Source organism: Elephas maximus, chromosome 6, assembly GCF_024166365.1.
Source record: "Elephas maximus indicus isolate mEleMax1 chromosome 6, mEleMax1 primary haplotype, whole genome shotgun sequence".
Lineage (NCBI taxonomy): Eukaryota > Metazoa > Chordata > Mammalia > Proboscidea > Elephantidae > Elephas > Elephas maximus.
Genome location: NC_064824.1, coordinates 88,078,994 through 88,103,898, shown reverse-complemented (window position 1 = coordinate 88,103,898; position 24,905 = coordinate 88,078,994). Strand labels below are relative to the sequence as shown.

General features: G+C 35.7%; 1 protein-coding gene across 5 annotated transcripts in view; it reads right to left on the bottom strand.

The window, feature by feature from the left end:
* Nucleotides 1-24,905, bottom strand: part of PMS1 (PMS1 homolog 1, mismatch repair system component) — a 130,455-nt gene that overhangs the window by 14,802 nt on the left and 90,748 nt on the right. For all 5 annotated transcript variants that reach the window (XM_049887669.1, XM_049887673.1, XM_049887674.1 and 2 more), the window contains 4 exons: nt 20,510-20,632; nt 19,814-19,957; nt 18,751-19,628; nt 2,221-2,706 (listed from right to left, as the gene is read on the bottom strand). In XM_049887669.1, coding sequence (XP_049743626.1) covers nt 2,221-2,706; nt 18,751-19,628; nt 19,814-19,957; nt 20,510-20,632 — 1,631 coding nt within the window. The remainder of the gene's footprint in view (nt 1-2,220; nt 2,707-18,750; nt 19,629-19,813; nt 19,958-20,509; nt 20,633-24,905) is intronic.

Sequence of the window (24,905 nt, the reverse complement as noted above, 5' to 3'; positions counted from 1 at the left end):
AATATTCGAGTGCCTACCAAGTGCTATGCTCTGTCCTAGGTACAAGAAGCAATGTTCCAGTGAAGGATGATGAGGGGCTATTTCTTCATTATAACTCGCTACTCTTTGAAAGAGTGAGTGGATAGATGATATCTTTGCTTAAACTCTTAAAGGTTGAGGGCCATCCCCCAGCTGTGAGAAGAGAACTTTGGCTATGTATATGACAAATATACACTGCTGGTCTAACCAACGCTCAGAAAATCAACCTGAAAGCTGCTGGTGGTGGTGATGATGATATAATACAGCAATAAATGGTGTAGGCTCTGGAGTTAGACTGTCTAAATTGGAATCATGGCTCTCTCACTTATTTACTGGCTGTGTAGGCCGAGGTAAGTTACTTAACCATTCTGTTTATGTTTCTTCATCTATAAGATGTGGATTGTAATACCTACCTCATAAGATTGTTATGAAAATAAGATCATGAAAACAAAGTTCCTATCACATAGTAAGTGCTCAATAAATACTAGCCATTGCTACTGTTAATATATTTAGGCTCTTTTATTTTGTAAATTTCTAAATTACCCCATTCAGAGGTAGTTTTACACAAACTGGGATTAGAACCCTGGTGAGAAAACTGAATCCAACTCATATTAACCTGCCAACACTGTGAGACAATCAGTCTATAACTCAGTTTTGAAAAACTTAACAAATGCAATAGGGATGTCATTATTTCAGAATAAGAGGGGAAAACAATTTTGGATCGAGCTTTGTTGCTGTCCATGTTCAATGAAGAAAGATTTATTTTCAGGCTAGGCTGGGCCCAAAATAATAGTTTACTGTATTTGTTTTTGAATAACAGTATATCACATAGAAAAATATTTTTAAAAACCTAAAATTTGGACAAGCACAAAAAGATTTTTTAGATCTAAATGAACGTTTACAAATACCATTTAGAAAAGGAATCACGTTTAAAAACTCAGTTGCCTCTTTTTTGAGGGGAGAAAGTAAAAGGTGCTATCAGATTTTTGAACTATGTATTTTATTCTTCCTTTGACAGTTTCCTAAGCCAATATGCTGGATATTTAGTTAAGTTCACTGAACTTATTAAAGTTAGGGTTACTGTTGCCCTTATTTAAAAAGGCAGCTTTAACAAATCCTTTTCTGTGTCTGGCCGTATCTGAAACAGGGTAATCTAATGACGTGTCCTAGGGAACAAATTCTTTTTAATTTCAGGGTTTCCTATCTCCTTTGTCATACATACGTTCTCTTCTACCTGTGTCAGACTGAAAAAGAAATAAGTATAAAAAGAGAAATGTTAATATGTTACTCATTCTTATAAGCAGTAATAAGCTCATATAGGATATAAAAAGGAAATACCCCATTTTGTAGCTTGTAATAAAATAATTCTGGCAAAAATCATCAATGAATGAAACCACAGATGAAAAGGCTGACGGGAAACTTTCAGGTGAAAGAATCAGGCTGTCATCAGCTGAATGCACTGAAAAATGCCTTCTGGACAAGAGGAAATACGAAGCACATAGCATCACCTACCAAGCAATCTTCCAGAAAGTACAATCTATTTAAGCCTTCTGAGCTAAAAAGAGATTTAAGAGACATAAAAACCAGATGTAATGTGCGGACCTTGTTGAGATACCAACTAAATTAAAACATTTTAAAACTATAAGGAAGGACATTTTTGAGACGATGGAGAATAATTCCAAGGAATTATTATTGTGTAAGTTATGAAAAAAGTCATTTTTGACAGATGCACACTGAAAGATGTGGGAATTGCTCTAAAATACTTTTAACAAAGGAAAATAGATAGATAGAGGTAGATATGACAGATGAAGCAAATGCAGCAAAATCTGGGTAAGTGTTGATAAACGTGCTTCCTGTATAATTTATCTATTTTGGTATATGTTTGAAAATATTGAAACAAATAGCACACATGAGGAGCACCATGGCAACATAACTTCACCATTACCCTAGAGAAGTCACTAATATATAGGAGAGACTTGAGCTTGATATTTATTAATTACAGAAGTGAGCTATCTAGAATATTCTAAAATTACCCACTTAAAAGCAATTAATTCCACTAGGCTTAGAAATCAAGTTAAATAAAAATCATTTTCTCCTACAAGAAAACACTTTCAACTTTTTACCTTCAATTTCTAAGCTAGTATGGATTAATACATGTTTTTAGATTTAAAAAAATAGAGAATTTACATTACTTCACCATACCTCTCTGTTAGTATAATTGGATTTTCCAGTGGCTCTGCAGGAAGTTTATGATTCTCAAGAAGTCTTTGAAACAGCAGGGCTTCTTCCATTCTATATGGATTTAATAACATTACCTCTTTTTTGGATGCAATTAGCCAGGCATCAGGAAACTTAAGATTGTGGATCAAGCAAAGTTCATCCTTCTCTTCTAAGTCAAACTTCTTATGCTTCTCAAAATTAATTTTCAAGTTTTTCATAGAAAAGGGAATCTGTACTACTTTAATACTTTGGGTCTTTTTTTTTTCAATTTGGGACTGAAAGAGCACATCAAGTTTTGGCTGATGAGATAATGAAGTTTTCAACTTGTCCTTCTGGGCCAAATGCCACACACTGATGGGTTTTGTCTTTTTCCCGCCATCTTTTAATGATATTTGTGACTCCTGTTCAGTGGCTCTCTTCATTTGCCTATTGTATCGCTCCAAGTCTTTAGCAGCCTTCTCTTCGTATCTAAGAATAAAGATAAAATGGAACTAATGAGGTCATAATCAGAAATATATTATCCATCTGAAATTAAAAAAAAAAAAAAAAAGAGCTGATATTATAGTTCCAGTAATGATGGATTAGCTTGTATTGGACTAAGCATTCCACATACAACCATGGTGATAAGCTCTGAACAAAATATAAAATCGACTATTTAAAATAGGTACTGGGGAGCAGCCAAAAGCAGGAGGAAATTGAAAGGAATTCAACCCTTGAAAAAAGAGACATTTATATAGCTTTTACTGAGAAGGCACTCCCCCGCATGAAGTGGGTTGGCCAGAACTGAAGCAGAAAGCTGAAATCTAATTAGCCTGAGTCATCAGAACACAAAGTTTCCTGCTGCCATTAAGTGGTAACTGAGGAGAAATCCCATGTGTGGGAGCCAAGAGGAAAACAACAGCTAGAAGGCTGAAAGAGCTGAACAGAGATTTCAGGTGCTGCCCATTGAGGGAGACAGTTTGGAGTTTGAATTCTACAAAGTTAGTGGCTTGGTAAACACCTTGGGCTTTCCATTAAAACTTGAGAAGGAATTTTACCCACATCATTGGGGTAAAAACTATGCCTAGAACTAAGAAGGATGCTACAGGACTAAGGAAAAAGCTGAAACAATCCCTCCCTAAAAAAGTATAAACAAAGCTTCCACAAGTTCAAGGTGATCCATCGGTAATTCAATGCCTGGCAAAATAAAAATCAACACTTTTCAGAGGAAGAAAACAGAATCCAAAGTCTGCAACATACCACCCACAATGTCCATTATATGATCAAAATTTCAATCAAGCAATAAAGCAGGAGAATGCAATTCATGATCAAGAGAAAAAGTGGGCAATAGAAACCAAAGTCATGATGACCTAAATATTGTAATGAGCAAGAAAGCATTTAAAAATAGCTTTTATAAATGCTTAAGTACTTAAAGGAAAAGATCATAATGAGAGGACAGAAGAGGAAATCTCCAGAGAAATGGAAATGGAAAAAATACAATATCTAAAATAAAAATTAACAGGATAGGCTTAAAAGCAGATCAGAGCTGGCAAAACACTGGGTCAATAGAAATTACCCAATCTGAAAAACAGAGAGAAAAAAAGACTGACATTTAGTCAACTTGGAGAAATATAACTACTTACAGATGCAAAAAGTGCAGTAAACTGTAAGGAGGATAAATGCAAAAAAATCCAACCAAAAACCAAACCCACTGCCGTTGACTGGGTTCTGACTCATAGTAACCTCACAGGGTTTCCAAGGCTGTAAATCTCTAGGAAAGCAGACTGCCACATCTTTCTCCCACAGAGCCACTGGTGGTTTCAAACCATTGACCTTTCAGTTAGCAATCAATTGCTTTAACTACTGTACCACCAGGGCTCCTTGTAAAGAAATTCACACACTGGTATATTAGAATCAAACAGCTGAAAACCAAAGGTAACAGAAAATCCTGAAATCAGAGAGAGAGAGAGAAAAAAAAAGACATTACAAAAAAGGACCACCACCACAAATGATAAATGTTAACTTCTCAGCAAAGCAACATAGAGCCAGATGACAACAAATGACAAAAAATTTATATGAATGACATCTTTTAAGTACCAAAGGAACCCAGAATTCTATATCCAGAAAAATAGCCTAAAAAAATGCAGAAGAAATAGACATTCTCTGATAAAAGAAAGCTGAGAATTTGTTGCCAAGATACTTGCACTATAAGAATTGTTGAAGGGAAATGATACCAGATAGAAACTGTGATCTCCAGGAAGGGATGATAAGCACCAAAAATGGTAATATGTAGGACAACAGAAATAAAAGAATGATCTTCCAAAAAATTCTCTTAAAAAATTTCTTTGAAAGACAGCTGTTTAAAAAAAAAAAATCCAGGATTTTAAGGTGGTATTTATATTGTATGTAGATATAAAATATATGACAACAGTTGTACAAACAGCAGGAGTGGTAAATGTATTTATATTTGCAAAGTTTTTACATTTTACATGAAATGGTACACTATTAACTCTAAGTGGATTATAATAAATTAAGGATGCATAATATTTTGTTTTTAATATAATCCTCAAAGCAACCACTAAAAATAATGCAAAATAAAAAGCAAAGCCACAGAAGAATTAAAATTCAATACTAAAATATATCTTGTTAACCCCAAAGAAGGCAAAAACAATAACAAAAAAGGGGAACAGAGGAACAAAACACACATAGAGGAAATGGAAAACAAATAGCAAAATGGTAGACCTAAATCCACACTTATCAATTATTACATTAAATGAATTAAATATTCCCAATAAGAGGCAAACACTGTCAGAAGGAACTTACAACAAGGAACAATTATATGTATCTACAACAGACATTTTAAATATAAGACACAAATAGCTTGAAAGTAAAAGGAAACAGACACACCATGCAAAGTTAAGTATAAGAAAGTCGGAATTGCTATAGTAATAAAAGATGAATTTGAAGAAAACAAGTTTTACCAGAGATAGAGTGACACTTAATAATAATCAAAGGAGCTATTAAAAGATATAATAATCAAAAATGTGCATGTATCTAATAATGAAGCTTCAAATTAAATGAATCAAAAACTTACAAATCTAAAGGGAGAAATACAGAATCATAATTGGAGATTTTAATGCCCCTTAAAAATTACAAAAAACTAGACAAAAAAATAATAAAAATCAGTAAAACTATATTTTTATCAACCACCTTAATTGACATCTTTAGAACACTACACCTAACAACTGCAAAATATAGATTCCTTTTAAGTACATATGGAACATTCACCAAGACAGACCATATGCTGGGCGTAATTCACAACAAATTCCAATACATTGAAACCTTACATAGTATTTTTTCTGGGCACCACAAAATTTAATTAGAAATCAATAATACTAAGACACCTAGGAAAGTCCCAAGTATTTGGAAAATAACACAGTTTTATTCATAGTATCCCCAAATTGAAAACAACTCAAATATTCATCAATTGGAGACTGAATAAACAAATTGTGGTATATTCATACAGTTGAATGCTGCTGTTGTTGTGTGCTATGGTGACAATTCCAACTCACAGCGACCCACTGTGACAGAGCAGAACTGCCCCAGAGGGTATCCTAGGCTGTAATCTTCACAGGATCAGATCACCACATCTTTTCTCCCACGGAGTGGTTGGTAGTTTCAAACCACTAACCTTTCGGTTAGCAGTGGTGTGCTTAACCACTGCACCACCATACAATTTAATACTGCTCAGCACTTAAAAAGAATGAACTACTGATACATTCAACAACATGCAGGAAACATAAAAATATTTTGTTGAGTGAAAGAAACCAGACATAAAGGCGTACATATCATACGACTTTATATATACGAATTTCAAGTACCAGAAAAACCAAGCTAGGGTGATGCAAATCTGAATGGTAGCTGCTTGTGAGGGTTATCTATGAAAATTGACTGGTAGGTGGCATAAGGGAACTTTTCGGGATGGAAAAGTTCTCTATTTTGTTTGGGGGGGTGGTTACATGGCTGTACACATTGATGAAAACACACTGAACTATATAGTTAAGATTTTTGCATTTCACAGTAAGTAAACTTTACTCAGCTTTAAAAATCATTTTAAAAAGTGTTGGGGCACAGTTAAGTAAAAAAAAAAAGAATGAATAAAGAAATAACTATTTAAAAAGAGTTACTTCCAGACCTGAAGAGTTACTTAAACATTTGCTGTGACATCATGAAATATGTGAAGAATTCCTTAAAGAGTAGAAATGACAAATTTACATGCATCAATGAATATTCTATTTAGTTATCATATTACTAGTAATATTACAAAGTTACTATGATAACACGATAAGCAAAAATTATATGATGAAATTTACCATGGTTTCATAGTTAAATGCTAAGTTTTTCAGCTGCTATTTAATTCTCATTTTAAGGTCATCAATGAAAAATAAATTCAAATAAACAGAACAAAGTCAAACCATCCACTTCAATTTCAAAGATACAATAGATGTTTCATAATTATACTGGGTAAAATGTTAAGAGGCCTTTTCTTCAAAAATAACAAGAATAAAAGGAAACTTCTAGAATCAAAGACAGTCTGTACAGTGGTTATGTCAACCTTTTTCTAAAATACTGAGATGCCTGGGTTCCACCCTCAGTTTCTAATTTTCCAGACCTAGGTTAAGGCTGGGAAGTTGTTTTTATAAAGCTCCACAAAACCCGTTACCATCGAGCGATTTTGACTCATAGTGTCCTATAGACAGAGTAGAACTGCCCCATAGGGTTTCCAAGGAGCTGCTGGTGGATTCAAACTGACGACCTTTTGGTTAGCAGTCGAACTCTTAATCACTGTGCTGCCAGGGCTCCACCGGTAACTACAATGCAATCAGGTTGAAAACTACTGCTATGTTTCAGTAAAGTATAACGGTTAAGAGACACAAAGGTTAAGGCCTGGCCTGGTTATGTCACTTAGTAGCTCTGTAAGCTCTGTACACCTACACAAATTACTCTATTTGTCTGTTGCTCAGTATGCTCATTTGTAATATGCAGATAAGTCATAGCTTTGTTGTGAGGTATAAAATGAGTTACAATGTGTAGAACAGTGCTTTTACATAGTAAATGGTCATAAATGTTTGCTATCATTTTTCCATCAAGAAACATATATAACGAATGGGGCACAAGACTGACTAACAAGTAGCTGGTAATCATTTAAGTAATCTTGCTAAAATAAAAAAAAAAAAGAAAGTTTTAAATTTGAAACTAGAGAATTAATGTTATTTCCAGTACTGAACTCTTAAGAAACTGGCTAAATTTTATTATGTGATATTCATATCACATTTTTAAGGAGAAATCTGAATAGCTATGTAAAAAAAAAAAAAATTACAGTACTGAGAGAATTGTATTAAATGTTGAAAGTGAGACTAGGAGACAAGAGACCACAGCACACATGCTGCTTGTACTCAATACGTGTTTAATGGATAAATGTTAGCCAGGTGAGAATGTATAAAAGACCATATTTCATTGTAACGTAGATGAAAAATGTCTCCTTGGGTTACTTACTATGCCATATTTACAATTTTTAAAGTTATTTTCTCCCATTTCTACTTAGTATCTGAAGTTCTGGTTTAGCTATATAGCACATATGGTTTTCAACACAGTGTATTTTCAACAGGTACTGGCAGTATTTTTAAGCTCTTGGACATTCAAATTCAGGATTTTTCCTGAATGGTGGGAAATAAATGACGGCAAAGGTCACCATTTGTAATTAATTACAATGTGCAAATTTTTCACATATGGTCCTAATCTTTCATTTACTCAAAAATCAATTTAACTAGTTCCTTAGGAAATACATCGAGTTATGTCCAAAATGATATTAAGTAATGTTAAGTAAAAACAGCTGCTACCTTTGTACTTAATACCATTAAGGGATTTAGTAACTTGAATGGGAAATACTAATCCTGAACAATATTGTGGTTTGATTTGACCAGTACATAGCTAATTCAAATAATGTTCTTGTGACTAAAGATTTCATCTAATCATCCAGTTTACTGTCACTTTCATTTTCAAAAATACCCCAACTGTAATACTATTTTTAGTAGAAATGTTTCTAGCTACTGCAAAGGAAGGCTCAAATTACCATTGATTGACTGAGACCTGAGTGACAAGGAGAATCCAGGGTGCACGGCCTAAACTGGGAATTGAATCCACTAGAGAAAAGGAGAGCAAAGCAAGAGGGGAAAAAAAATCCAGAAAGAACCAAAAAATGAATGTACCTCTTACCCAAAACTCTGTCCTACGCTCTCAGCACAGTTGTAACAACTGAACAACCCCGATCCTAGTCCTTATTCAAACTCTATGACACGGCTTAAAGGACCCTGCATGATCTGGCCCATGCTTTCCCCATCTTTCTTTACCACACTCTACTATATTCTATTCCAGTCATATCTTTTAGTTCCTGAACACCATCATGTTCCTTCTAGCTTCTGGGCCTTCTCATATGCAGTTCCTTCTACCTAAAAATTCCCTACACCTTTCTGGTTAATTGCTATTCAGGGAACCATCTCCTGTCCCACAGAGGAGGGATTAAGCCCAACAGCTATGTGTTTTCTTAATTCTCTATATTTCCTTTATTTTAATACTCATCGCACCTATGATTATTACTTGTTCAACTGTCTTCCTCACTAAACTGTACCATTTATAAGTAGAGAAGAACATATGTTTTATGACTGTATCTTACGGGTCGCTGACTTGAAATTGACTCTAGGCAACAAGTTTGTCTGGTTTGGTTTAGTTTTTGCTGCCTTTAAGGGCCCCAATTTATCTTCTGCAGTATCCCCCTCTACCAAAATTACCAAAATTCATAATTAAGGAATAAATGTTTACATTTCCAGCATTCTATCTTAAAGGGTGAAGGCCAAATTTGAGTTTGCCTCCATCCCCAATTTACTTGCTCTAATTCTTAAAATGTACTTTTGCATAAAACATCCCAGGGCTGGAGTGTTGAGTTAATTTGTTCTGAGTTGCTGACAAATGTAACCTCAGGAGCCCACTTCTGGTATAAGCTATTGTATTATTTTCCTAGGGCTGCTGTAACAAATACCACCGACTGGTAACTTAAAACAACAGAAATTTATTCTCACAGTTCTGGAGTCCAAAAGTCTGAAATCAAGGTGTAGGCAGGGTTGGTACCTTCTGAAGGCTCTGAGGGAGAATCTGTCACACCTCTTTGCCAGCTTCTGGTAGTTGTTTCTTTGCTTGTAGATGCATCACTCTATTTCTACCTTTGTGGTCACATGACATTCTCCCTGTGTCTTCTTGTCCCTGTGCCTTCATATGGCCTTTTTTTTTTTTTATCAGTAAAAAACCCTCTCCCTCCCTCCCTCCCTCCCTCCCCGTAACCACAAAAGTATGTGTTCTTCTCAGTTTATACTATTTCTCAAGATCTTATAATAGTGGTCTTATACAATATTTGTCCCTTTGCCTCTGACTGATTTCGCTCAGCATAATGCCTTCCAGGTTCCTCCATGTTATGAAACGTTTCACAGATTCGTCACTGTTCTTTATCGATGCGTAGTATTCCATTGTGTGAATATACCACAATTTATTTATCCATTCATCCGTAGATGGACACCTTGGTTGCTTCCAGCTTTTTGCTATTGTAAACAGAGCTGCAATAAACATGGGTGTGCATATATCTGTTTGTGTGAAGGCTCTTATTGCTCTAGGGTATATTCCAAGGAGTGGGATTTCTGGGTTGTATGGTAGTTCTATTTCTAAATGTTCAAGATAACGCCAGATAGATTTCCAAAGTGGTTGTACCATTTTACATTCCCACCAGCAGTGTATAAGAGTTCCAATCTCTCCGCAGCCTCTCCAACATTTATTATTTTGTGTTTTTTGGATTAATGCCAGCCTTGTTGGAGTGAGATGGAATCTCATCGTAGTTTAAATCTGCATTTCTCTAATGGCTAATGATCGAGAGCATTTTCTCATGTATCTGTTAGCTGCCTGAATATCTTCTTTAGTGAAGTGTGTGTTCATATCCTTTGCCCACTTCTTGATTGGGTTGTTTGTCTTTTTGTGGTTGAGTTTTGACAGAATCATGTAGATTTTAGAGATCAGGCGCTGGTCGGAGATGTCACAGCTGAAAATTCTTTCCCAGTCTGTAGGTGGTCTTTTTACTCTTTTGGTGAAGTCTTTAGATGAGCATAGGTGTTTGATTTTCAGGAGCTCCCAATTATCTGGTTTCTCTTCGTCATTTTTGGTAATGTTTTGTATTCTGTTTATGCCTTGTATTAGGGCTCCTAGGGTTGTCCCTATTTTTTCTTCCATGATCTTTATCGTTTTAGTCTTTATGTTTAGGTCTTTGATCCACTTGGAGTTAGTTTTTGTGCATGGTGTGAGGTATGGGTCCTGTTTCATTTTTTTGAAAATGGATATCCAGTTATGCCAGCACCATTTGTTAAAAAGACTATCATTTCCCCAATTAACTGACACTGGGCCTTTGTCAAATATCAGCTGCTCATATGTTGATGGATTTATATCTGGGTTCTCAATTCTGTTCCATTGGTCTATGGGCCTGTTGTTGTACCAGTGCCAGGCTGTTTTGACTACTGTGGCTGTATAATAGGTTCTGAAATCAGGTAGAATGAGGCCTCCCACTTTCTTCTTCTTTTTCAGTAATGCTTTGCTTATCCGAGGCTTCTTTCCCTTCCATATAAAATTGGTGATTTGTTTCTCTATCACCTTAAAAAAAGACATTGGAATTTGGATCGGAAGTGCATTGTATGTATAGATGGCTTTTGGTAGAATAGACATTTTTACTATGTTAAGTCTTCCTATCCATGAGCAAGGTATGTTTTTCCACTTAAGTAGGTCCTTTTGAATTTCTTGTAGTAGAGCTTTGTAGTTTTCTTTGTATAGGTCTTTTACATCTTTGGTAAGATTTATTCCTAAGTATTTTATCTTCTTGGGGGCTACTGTGAATGGTATTGATTTGGTGATTTCCTCTTCGATGTTCTTTTTGTTGATGTAGAGGAATCCAAGTGATTTTTGTATGTTTATCTTATAACCTGAGACTCTGCCAAAGTCTTCTATTAGTTTCAGTAGTTTTCTGGAGGATTCCTTAGGGTTTTCTGTGTATAAGATCATGTCATCTGCAAATAGAGATAATTTTACTTCCTCCTTGCCAATCCAGATGCCCTTTATTTCTTTGTCTAGCCTAGTTGCCCTGGCTAGGACTTCTAGCACGATGTTGAATAAGAGCTGTGATAAAGGGCATCCTTGTCTGGTTCCCGTTCTCAAGGGAAATGCTTTCAGGTTCTCTCCATTTAGAGTGATGTTGGCTGTTGGCTTTGCATAGATGCCTTTTATTATGTTGAGGAATTTTCCTTCAATTCCTATTTTGGTGAGAGTTTTTATCATAAATGGGTGTTGGACTTTGTCAAATGCCTTTTCTGCATCAATTGATAAGATCATGTGGTTTTTGTCTTTTGTTGTATTTATGTGGTGGATTACATTAATGGTTTTTCTGGTATTAAACCAGCCTTGCATACCTGGTATAAATCCCACTTGATCGTGGTGAATTATTTTTTTGATATTTTGTTGAATTCTATTGGCTAGAATTTTGTTGAGGATTTTTGCATCTATGTTCATGAGGGATATAGGTCTGTAATTTTCTTTTTTTGTAATGTCTTTACCTGGTTTTGGTATCAGGGACATGGTGGCTTCATAGAATGAGTTGGGCAGTATTTCGTCATTTTCTATGCTTTGATATACCTTTAGTAGTAGTGGTGATAACTCTTCTCTGAAAGTTTGGTAGAACTCTGCAGTGAAGCCGTCCGGGCCAGGGCTTTTTTTTGTTGGGAGTTTTTGGGTTACCGTTTCAATCTCTTTTTTTGCTATGAGTCTATTTAGTTGTTCTGCTTCTGAATGTGTTAGTTTAGGTAGGTAATGTTTTTCAAGGAATTCATCCATTTCTTCTAGGTTTGCAAATTTGTTAGAGTACAATTTTTCGTAATAATCTGATATGATTCTTTTAATTTCAGTTGGGTCTGTTGTGATGTGGCCCTTCTCGTTTCTTATTCAGGTTATTTGTTTCCTTTCCTGTATTTCTTTAGTCAGTCTAGCCAGTGGTTTATCAATTTTGTTAATTTTTTCAAAGAACCAGCTTTTGGCTTTGTTAATTCTTTCAATTGTTTTTCTGTTCTCTAATTCATTTAGTTCAGCTCTAATTTTTATTATTTGTTTTCTTCTGGTGCCTGATGGATTCTTTTGTTGCTCACTTTCTATTTGTTCAAGTTGTAGGGACAGTTCTCTGATTTTGGCTCTTTCTTCTTTTTGTATGTGTGCATTTATCGATATAAATTGGCCTCTGAGCACTGCTTTTGCTGTGTCCCAGAGGTTTTGATAGGAAGTATTTTCATTCTCGTTGCATTCTATGAATTTCCTTATTCCCTCCTTGATGTCTTCTATAACCCCATCTTTTTTCAGGAGGGTATTGTTCAGTTTCCAAGTATTTGATTTCTTTTCCCTAGTTTTTCTGTTATTGATTTCTAGTTTTATTGCCTTGTGGTCTGAAAAGACGCTTTGTAGTATTTCGATGTTTTGGATTCTGCAAAGGTTTGTTTTACGACCTAGTATGTGGTCTATTCTAGAGAATGTTCCATGTGTGCTAGAAAAAAAAGTATACTTTGCAGCAGTTGGGTGGAGAGTTCTGTATAAGTCAATGAGGTCAAGTTGGTTGATTGTTGTAATTAGGTCTTCCGTGTCTCTATTGAGCTTCTTACTGGATGTCCTGTCCTTCTCTGAAAGTGGTGTGTTGAAGTCTCCTACTATAATTGTGGAGGTGTCTATCTCACTTTTCAATTCTGTTAAAATTTGATTTATGTATCTTGCAGCCCTGTCATTGGGTGCATAAATATTTAATATGGTTATGTCTTCCTGATCAATTGTCCCTTTTATCATTATGTAGTGTCCTTCTTTATCCTTTGTGGTGGATTTAAGTCTAAAGTCTATTTTGTCAGAAATTAATATTGCTACTCCTCTTCTTTTTTGCTTATTGTTTGCTTGATATACTTTTTTCCATCCTTTGAGTTTTAGTTTGTTTGTGTCTCTAAGTCTAAGGTGTGCCTTTTGTAGGCAGCATATAGACGGATCCTGTTTCTTTATCCAGTCCGAGACTCTCTGTCTCTTTATTGGTGCATTTAGTCCATTTACATTCAGGGTAATTATAGATAAGTGTTTAGTGTTGTCATTTTGATGCCTTTTTATGTGTGTTGTTGACAATTTCATTTTTCCACATACTTTTTTGTGCTGAGACGTTTTTCTTAGTAAATTGTGAGATCCTCATTTTCGTAGTGTTTGACTTTATGTTTGTTGAGTCGTTACGTTTTTCTTGGCTTTTATCTTGAGTTATGGAGTTGTTATACCTCTTTGTGGTTACCTTAATATTTACCCCTATTTTTCTAAGTAAAAACCTAACTTGTATTGTTCTATATCGCCTTGTATCCCTCTCCATATGGCAGTTCTATGCCACCTGTATTTAGTGCCTCTTTTTGATTATTGTGATCTTTTACATATTGACTTCAGTGATTCCCTGTTATGAGCATTTTTTTTTTTAATTAATCTTAATTTGTTTTTGTGATTTCCCTATTTGAGTTGTTATCAGGATGTTCTCTTTTGTGACCTTGTGTTGTGCTGGTATCTGATATTATTGGTTTTCTGACCAAACAATTTAGTATTTCTTGTAGCTTTGGTTTGGTTTTTGCAAATTCTCTAAACTTGTGTTTATCTGTAAATATCTTAATTTCGCCTTCATATTTCAGAGAGAGTTTTGCTGGATATATGATCCTTGGCTGGCAGTTTTTCTCCTTCAGTGCTCTGTATATGTCATCCCATTCCCTTCTTGCCTGCATGGTTTCTGCTGAGTAGTCTGAACTTATTCTTATTGATTCTCCCTTGAAGGAAACCTTTCTTTTCTCCCTGGCTGCTTTTAAAATTTTCTCTTTATCTTTGGTTTTGGCAAGTTTGATGATAATATGTCTTGGTGTTTTTCTTTTTGGATCAATCTTAAATGGGGTTCGATGAGCATCTTGGATAGATATCCTTTCGTCTTTCATGATGTCAGGGAAGTTTTCTGTCAGGAGATCTTCAACTATTTTCTCTGTGTTTTCTGTCCTCCCTCCCTGTTCTGGGACTCCAATCACACACAAGTTATCCTTCTTGATAGAGTCCCACATGATTCTTAGGGTTTCTTCATTTTTTTTAATTCTTTTATCTGATTTTTTTTCAGCTATGTTGGTGTTAATTCCCTGGTCCTCCAGAGTTCCCAGTCTGCATTCTAATTGCTCGAGTCTGCTCCTCTGACTTCCTATCGCGTTGTCTAATTCTGTAATTTTATTGTTTATCTTTTGGATTTCTACATGCTCTCTATGGATTCTTGCAACTTATTAATTTTTCTACTATGTTCTTGAATAATCTTTTTGAGTTCTTCAACTGTTTTATCAGTGTGTTCCTTGGTTTTTTCTGCAGTTTGCTTTATTTCGTTTCTGATGTCTTGAAGCATTCCGTAAATTAGTTTTTTATATTCTGTATCTGATAATTCCAGGATTGTATCTTCATTTGGGAAAGATTTTGATTCTTTTGTTTCGGGGGTTGGAGAAGCTGTCATGGTCTGCTTCTTTATGTGGTTTGATATGGACTGCTGTCTCCGAGCCATCACTGGGAAACTTGTTTTTCCAGAAAATCCGCTGACTGGGACGCTGGCTCCAGGCTCCGAAAACAGTTGCTGCTTCCCTGTATTTGTTCGTTTTCCGTCTCTAAATCTGTGTTTGTTGTTCAGGGTTCGTAGATTGTTATGTATGTGATCGATTCACTTGTTTTTCCGAGTCTTTGTTGCAAGAGGGATCCGAGGTAGCGTCTACCTAGTCCACCATCTTGGCCCCGCCTCATCATATGGCCTTCTTAATGACACCAGTCATTGGTTTTAGGGCCTACCCTAATCCAATATGATATCATCTTAATTTGATTATATATGCAAAGACCCTATTTTCAAATAAGTTGACATTCACAGGTACTGGGGGTTAAGACTTTAACATATCCTTTTACGGGGACACAATTCAACCCACAACATTCTTCAAGCAATCAGTATTAAATAATTTTAGCAATTTATGCTCTCATCTCTTCAAAACAATTACAGTGTTGCTGGAATGACCAGTTCATTGCAAATAAATTTTAACCTTATCCAGAAAAAACACTCCATTGTCCCCAAATTACCCTCCTTAACATGTTTTATATGTTGCTGCAGGATCCTACTCCTGCTGACCTCTCTAGCTTCATTTCTCACTAATTCAGCCAGATTAACCTTCTTTTAGGTTGCAGAGAACACTATAGTCTTCCTCACACTATCAGGCCCCATCTCTAGGACCATTTATGCAACAACCCACTCATCCACCACCTCCTTTACACACACACACACACACACACACACACTGAGTCTATCTGGCTAACTGCTACTTTTCCTTCAGATTTCAGTTTAGATAGTACTTCTGATTCCTTACTCCCACCAAATGCTCACTCTACTACGCTGTGCTCTCCACTAGATAGGAAACTCCATGAAGATTGGGAACCAGTCCTGTTCATCAACCATTACAGCATCTAGCACGAAAATTCTGAATGAATTAAGATTCTAAGAAATAAAATAACATGTCCAAGGTCACACAGATTGGTTTTCATTTCCATTCTGTTTACATCATACATGCAATTGCTTGTTTCCCACAAAGAATCTGAGATGGCTATTTCTGTTTATGATTATAGAAAAAAAAAATTTCTTTTTAAGTTTAAGAGAACCAAAACTTGTATCTAGTTGATAGTATAATCACATAGCAAGTGGCTTAAAACACCATAATTTGATTATAGATCCCTAGACAACAACAAAGAATTAGGAAAACAAAAAATAGCAATGACAACAACAAAAAACCCTAAGCTGCTTTAAATAATGATAGTGTTGGTGGTAGTGTTGTTATTGTTATTCTGAGACACTGTGTATGTATTATGGATTAAAAAAACGAGTCACTGCATGGTTTTCTAATAGTCATTCCTGGTGTCACTGAAAACTGGATTTTCAGCATGGGAGAAAGGAGGTATAAATAGAAGACCAAGGAGGGTAAGTACAAGCTTTACAGTTCTGAATTTGAAATGAAAGTATCAGTATGAACTAACGATATAAATTTAGAAATTTCTAGTTCTGTCAATGAAAAGGCCAAGAGGCAATGACTATTTTGGCAGAAATAAATACTCCTGGCTCTTAGACTATGTTCCCTAAATACCACTTCCCACTAAAAGGGATAAGATTTCTGGGAAAAATGGTTAATCTAGGTATGGTGTAAGAGTTGTATAAGATGAGCAGGGAAGATCTCAGACCAAGAAGCAAGTAAGCTAGCAAAGTCTGCTAAGGTCGTATCAGAAGGATTCAGGAGCCAACTTGAAAAGGCTTCCACTGGCCAAAGGTAGGACGATTTGAGCATCAACAAGGATAAAAACTGAAATAGACCGAAACTTGTCAAATATATTTAAATCCATGAATTTATAATGACAGTAAAAAAAGAAAAGCCAATTTTTCATTTTTAGAAGGTACTAGTGAACCAAGTCTAACGATTATATTAAAAAAAATAGAAGAAGAAAAAAAAAATCAAACCTTTAACCTGCCTTTTCTAAAGAAACCTTGTCACCAGGTAACTATGTATTAGATAGAAGGAAGGTTCTCTTTATAGAAGTATTTTAGCAAATAAATAAAAAAAAGAATGATAAACCGTTTTGCTACCTTGAATGAACTAATGAATCTAGGCAGACAGAATCTAGAGAAAGAAAGAGACATAACCAGACAAGATGTGACTTGTGATGGAAAAAAAATACCACGTATGAACACCTCTTGCCAAAATAAATAATTAAGTACAATATAAAGAATTCAAATTTGAATCTGATCAAGTCTCTAGCTCCAACTACCACTGGTTTACAGGAAATAGAAGAACAAGTTAAATGGCACTGGACATAAGGAAACTCAAGGGTGTGGAAACTCTACAAAACAAAAAATCCAGTTTCTTCCATAAATAAATTCAAAGGAAAACAAAAAAGGAAAAATAAATATTAAAAAAGCCTTAAGAGACACAGCAGCCAAAACAGTATGTGGATCTATTTGGGTCCTGATTCAAATAAATAAATAAATAATGTAACATTTATGAAACAACTAGAAATGTGAACACTGGGTATTTGATGATATTAAGAGCTTAGTGTGATTTTTTTTTTTAAGTTATGACAATGGTATTATAGTTATGTTTAAAGTATAAGCATACCTTTTAAAGGTATACATCAAAATATTTATAAAACAGATGATATCAAGCCTAGGATTTGCTTCAGAATAATAAAGGAGGAGGGGAAGTGAGTTGGAGTATAGATAAAGCAGGACTGATCATGAGATGATGGCTGGTGAAAACAGGTGATGGGTTCACAGTACCGTTTTTTCCTACTTTTGTGTATGTTTGAAAAAGAACAAAATACAACCATCACCCTCCCACCACCAAAAACAAGGTGAGGATTTCAGAAAAGTTAATTTATGGAGACTTTCTATATGGATGTTAACAGTAGTCTTTATTACATTGACACTGTCATTATAAGACTAAATTAGCTAGTGAAAAAGTTTTAAAAAATTGGTCAAGTGATGGATTATATTTAAAACTTTCTCTAGGTGTTTGACATTCTATTGAGATGCCTTGAATAACAATACATGACTGACATGACTGTAGGTATGGTTTCACTCTTTGATTTTCTGGTGAGCCAGAAACTCAAAACATAACATTTTGTGTTTATATGAACTTCCCTACGTCAATTGGAAACACCTATCATATTTGGAACATTTATTCAAATTACCTGATCTGTATGTGACAAGCAATTTTATAGTTATTTTAATCAAATGTAGATCAAATTACATATTTACCTACCAAAAAAACTTCAATATAGTTTAGAAGTTGCCAATGCATAACCAAATTTTAGAAGAAGCCCTGATTTATACTGAATAGGGTCAATATTAACACCACTAAATTGAATCTGCACCAATGGTACAATTTTAGTATTGTGCTATGTGTTTTCTGGATCAGTTTAAGGAAGATAATTGTTAAGGTATTTCTTTAAAACACCTCTATTGTAATTGCTCTAATGCAAAAACTTAAAAAAAAAAAAAAAAAAAGCCCTGGCAGAGAAAAGTTCTTTAATATAAAATAAAAAATAGAAGGAAATCGTAGTTTTAAATTGAGAAGAATGGTAAACCTTTAACAACAAACTTTACAAATTAGAAAGTGGTTAAGGCTTGTAACAACAACAACAACAAAAAACATTTCAAAATTAACAAAAAAAGGTACTCTATCTAAGCCAAAAGGCATTTTCCATTAAATAAGAAGTTTTAAATTTTTTTTTAAACCTAGTGAGTCATATAGAATGGAAATAGCTGAGCCTTCGGGTCACATGCAAGCTCTGGAAACTTACTTCAGTTTTTCCTCTTCACTCAATGTCTTCCACAGTTCTTCAATTTGTACTGCTGCATCCTTCAAATTAGTCTTAGAATTTTCTGTGAGAAACCGAGCACGATAATCTTGAATAAAAAGAGCACTTGCTGACATGGGTTTCTTGATTACACGATTGCTAATTAAATCATAAGCTGTAAGCTGTCCAGATTTGTTATCAACCACATTTGACTTTTTGTTACAGGTACCTTCACTGAGATTCTTTGATTCAGGGCTGGGATTATTACTACATGCTAAACTTTCCTGTGGCACTAAAATTTTCACAGGTTCAATGTTTGTTCCCATTGAATTTTTAAGTACATTTCCCTTGCTCCAGTCATCTGCACAAATTTCTAAAGATGTCTCAAGGACTGCTGCTTCCTTGTTTTCCCCACTCTCATTTCTATGGCCTTTATCGCCATTTTCCGATTGGATATGCTTAATAGAACCTACAAAACAAGTTTCATGACATTCATTTTGGGCATCTTCACATGATAAACTATTCACTGGGATCTCTGGAAATGTATTTCTACTGTCCTTATCAATACTAGAATTTTCACTGCTGAAATGACCATCACAATGATCACCAACACATAACTGATGATTTAAACAATTACTAGTGTTTTTTTCAGATTGATCATTCTGTACTTCATTTTGGGAAGGAATGGCTGAAGTATCAACATTTGGAAAATTATTTCCAGATGATTCTGTTTCATTAAAAAGTGCATCTGCTTGTGCTGTTCTATTAACAACCGTGCCAGCTGAGGAAACATCTGTTTTGTTATTTTCACAAGAATTTGTACTAAGCAGTGGTCCATAACAAGCCGTCATCAGGTTTTCAAGAGCAATCAAAACAGATTCCTAAAAATACAAATTAACAAATGTTAGGGGAAATTATGAAAATTATAAATAGACAATAAGATTCAAAAACAAAGATAAAAAATAAAAATACAAACAAGTCTTTTTTCATATGAAAATGGTTAGAATTGCGTAAGTTTGTAAATAGCACAAATTAATAGAGAAAAAAATGGTCTGAAAAAAGGTACCTTATTCTGTAGCAATACTTGACTTTTATCTGGTGTTAAATTTACATCGACATCAGCTGTAGGCACATCAATTTTTAGAAAAAAAATGGGATACAAACGAGTGGATTCCTTTAGGCACTTCAGATTGTAATAATGCCGAATTAACTAGAAACATACATAATGAACAAAAGACAAAAATGTCATGTAAATGAAGACAGTATTGCCAAACTTAAACACCACCACAAGGAGCAGATACAGTTGAGAAATGAGTGGAGGTAAATGTGTATTAGGAAAAGCCACATCTAACTAGTAATGCTCATTTAGAGGCCTTGAACCTACATGAAGCATGAGTATTCGTAAGCATAAATATCGAATGCAAGTGGCTTCATGGTTAAAAGATAAGAGTGCTGTGGATGCTTGGAAGGCATAGGGTTCAAATCCAAACTCTGCTAACTTCCTGCTATGCAACCTAAGAAAGTCATTTAATATCTTAGTTTCCTCACTACATATGGGGATAATAATGCATAATAAAGACTAAATGAGAAATTACATGTAAGGTCCTGGCACAATGCTTAATAAATGTTATTCTATCTCCTTTTTTTCTTCTTTTCCTTATTTTAGAGCAGATTGTTGGAAGTAGCTCTTTTAACAATTTGACAAACAACAGCTGGTTTTTACTTCTGATTCAAGTGATACATATTTTTTCTATAAGATTACCTTTAATATGTCTTTTTGATGTACTGGTCGATTATTTATAAAGATGAAACTCCTTTCTGGAGTTGAAAGACTTGTGAGAGAGTGGTCTGCATCATGCTTTGGAAGAAATCCACTGAGATAAATCTATAAAGGCAATACAGAAGAATTAGCTCAATATGTGATGTCACCAATAAATGTGATTCTATGGGTCTGGCTACACATAATATGTTAAAAGATATAAAAAACTAACAAAGGGATTTTCATCCTAAGGTGCCAAGAGCCATACGCTTAAGCATTAAACCTAAAGAAAATCCTGAAGCATGTTAAAATGATGTCCTTTGCTCTTAATGTTCTCTTTTTGGAACTCCACTTTAAGGAAAAATCAACATTCATAAAATTTTCATGAATAGTCATACTTTCAAATTTTAACTGTCATAGGACATAGAGCATAGATACCAATCTCTGTTCAACTATCTTCTGCCTTTTTAAAGTTTCTTCCTCAAATTATTACTTTTTCCTAGCTGTCTTTTTCTAACTACCTTTTCCTATGAAGATGTGGCTATTTGTATTTCTAAACAAAGGGATGGGGTTTTTATTTCTCAAAGATTAAAAACAAAACAAAACAACAAAAAAAAAAACTTTAATTTCCTTAAGGCTAAACACTGGCAACACTGCTGTAGTTTATATTCATTTTTGTTACAGAAACTTTTCCACAAAAATTTTGCTGATTATGTACATTCTATCTTTCTGTATTTTACAGATGTATGAAGAGGAAGAAAATGAAGGAAGATCCTAGAAGACAAGCCCAGAGAGAAGAGAGAGATACAAAAGGACTAGAAGGCAGAAGGAATATTCCTACCTTCTCCTCTAAAGAGAAGACTTGGCACAGGGGTTAAGTGTTTGGCTGCTAACTGAAGGGTCAGCAGTTCGAACCCACTAGCTGCTCGGCAGGAGAGAGATGTGGCAGTCTGCTTCCATAAAGATTTACAGCCTTGGAAACCCCGTGGGGCAGTACTACTCTGTCCTACACAGTTGCTATGAGTCAGGATCAACTCAGTGGCAACGGGTTTTTAAAGGCAATGTAGAGATTTATTAAGAATACAGTGTAAGAGGCAGGGCCAAGGCAGAGTAGTCAGACACTTCCCGTGGTCCCTCTCACAACAAAGACCTGAAAAAATAAGTGAGTCAATCATATATGACAATCGAGTAGCCCTGAACATCAAAGACAAGGTTGAGTTGTTGAACTGAGCAGCAGGGGGAGGGACAGACAGTTCAGAAGCAGCGAGGATTTGCCAGACCTGAGCTGGCCGGCACCCTGCAGGCTGGACTGGCTGGCCTCGCAGGCTGAGGCCAGCAGTAGCACTCAGGACACGTTTTCCACACCAGGAGAAATCGAGTGGCAGAGTCTACTCAAGCCCCCAGAACTAAGGAGAAGTGACGCTTAATCAGTGAAAGATAAGTCCGAGTGTCTAACCTACTGTGGGAATTTAAAAAAAAAAAAGCATCCCGCCTATGGGAAGTACCTATCTCCCACTTTCCTGCCCCCATTCCGCTCTGCTCCTTCCAGTCTGGCTTCAGCGACTGCTATAGCAGAAGTAGGGCCCTTTGTGCATCCTCCGGACTTTGGAAAGGGAACAAATTAACAAACAAGAAAAAATAATCTGCCAGCTTCCTTAAGTCGGGGCCTCAGGGCAGGCACAGCATCTCTGCCTAGGTGCAGGCATAAGGGGTCCACGGACTTTGACCGCCTTTCACCCCTGCATATAGACCTGTGTGGGCTCAGTTCAACAGTGTAGGTAGGCCCTCATTAGTACAGTACAACAGGGTATACACTTGACGCCTATTTTCAACTGCAACAGCTATAAGAGGGAATGGCAGATTCGTGACATTTGACACTGCCCTGGCCATTAAACAGGGTCTTCACATACCTGTATCAGGGGCCTGAGGACTGGTGGTTGCACCCACGCCACCTAGCCACCCACGACATGAGTACAAGAACAAGTGGTGCCTCCCAGGCCTTACAGCCACCAGCACTGGGTGCCCAAAGTCCGGCTACAAAACCTACCCACCTATGCATTCTAGGGAACAGGGTCACGCTTTCCACCTGGATAGTCAGTGGCAGCTGTCAGCCCCCTGCCTTGCTCAGCACATAGCCCCCCTACTGCAGCCAGATACCTGTACTGACTTCAACCACCCCTGCCCATCTAGGACTGTGGTGAGAGCCTGTACCACACATTCGGTGACTGACGACCTGGACACCTGAGCTGACTCCACACAGGAAAAGTAAACAGACTTCTGTGCTCTCATACCTAGTAACAGCTCAAACCACCCAGTGACAGGATGTGAGAGAGACACAAACACCAATAATCAAACTAGCTCATGTGGGCAAAACAAAACAAGAAGCTAGGACACAGTAAGCAAACATAAAATAAATAAATAAATAAATATAATAACTTATTGATGCCTCACAGACAGCGGTCAATATCAAATCACATAAGGGGCAGACCATGATGGCCTTAGCAAGCGACCAAAAGAAAAAACCTAGAAACCTCTTGGAGGAAGAGAATTTGTAATTACTAGAGGCAGAATTCAAAACATTAACATACAGAGTGCTTTAAGAGATCAGGAAGAAGATCAGGCAAAACGCAGACCAAGGCAATGAACACAAAGTAACAGAGGAACTTAAGAAGGTTACACAAGAGCATAATGACAAATTCTACAGGCTACAAGAATCCACAGAAAGACAGCAAACAGAAATCCAGAAGACTAAAAATAAAATTTCAGAACTAGACAACTGAATATAAAGTCACAGGCACAGAACTGGGGCAACGGAAGTCAGAATTAGTGGGATGGAATATAAAGCACTTGATGCCAAATTATTTGGGGAAAACTCAGATAAAAGAACTAAAAAAAATGAAGAAACCGTAAGAATTACGTGGGACTCTTATCAAGAGGAATAACCTATGAGTGACTGGAGTACCAGAACAGGGTGGGGTGGGGTAACAGAAAATACAGACAGAATTGTTTAAGATTTGTTGGCAGAAAATGTCCCATGAAAGATGAGAAGATACCTGTCCAAGAAGCTCACTGAACTCTACACAGGGTAGATCCCAAAGGAAAGTCACCAAGACATATTATAATCAAACTTGCCAAAACCAAAGATAAAGACAAAATTTAAGAGTAGCAAGAGATAAATGAAAAGTCATCTACAAAAATAAATCATCATATATGATGATATGTCATCTACAAAGGAGGGTCAATAAGACTAAGCTCTGACTATGCTGAATAAACCATGCAGGCAAGAAGGCAATGGGATGACATATATAAAGCCTTGGAGGAAAAAAAACTGCCACTCAAGAATTATATACCCAGTAATACTGTCTCTCAAACATGATGGCAAAATTAGGGCATTTTCAGATAAAGAAAAGTTAAGTGAATTTGTAAAAACCAAACCAAAATTATAAGAAATATTAAAGCGAGTCCTCTGGTTAGAAAATTGATAACATTAGATAATATCCCAAGCCTAGAAGACAAGATAGTACAACCAGGTATCAACCCAGATAGGGAAGTCACAAAAATAAATCAAAGCTAGAACACTTTTTTAGAACACTGAAAATAGGGAAACAGAGACATCAATACATAAAAGATGACAACATTAAATAAAAAAAGAGGGACTAAATAATGTAGTCATAGAGCTTTCATATGGAGAGGAAGTCAAGGCTGTATTAAGAAATAAAAGATCTGTCTAAATTTAGAAAAGTAGGGGTAAATATTAAGGTAACCACAAAGGAAACTAACAATGAAAAATTGCACGCCAACAAATTTGAAAACCTAGAGAAAATGGACAAATTTCTAGAAACACACTACCTACCTAAACTAACACAAACAGAGGTAGAACAACTAAATTAACCTGTAACAAAAAAAGAGACTGAAGTGATAATTAAAAAAACTCCCAACAACAATAAAAAAACCCCGGCCCTGACAACTTCACTGGAGAATTCTACCAAAATTTCAGAGAAGAGTTAACACCAGTATTACTAAAGGTATTTCAGAACACAGAAAAGGATGGAATACTCCTGAATTCGTTTTACGAAGCCAACATAACCCTGATACCAAAACTAGGTGACCAAAAAACCAATCCAAACCTGTTGCCGTCAAGTCAAAATTCTAGGCAAGACAATTCAACAACATATCAAAAAAATAATTCATCATGACCAAGCGGGATTCATACCAGGTATGCAGGGATGGTTTAACACTGGAAAAACAATTAATGTAATACATCATAAAAATAAAACAAAAGAACCACATGATTTTATCAATTGATGCAGAAAAGGCATTTGACAAAGTTCAACACCCATTCATGATAAAAACTCTCATGAAAATGGGAATAGAAGGAAAATTCCTCAACATAATAAAG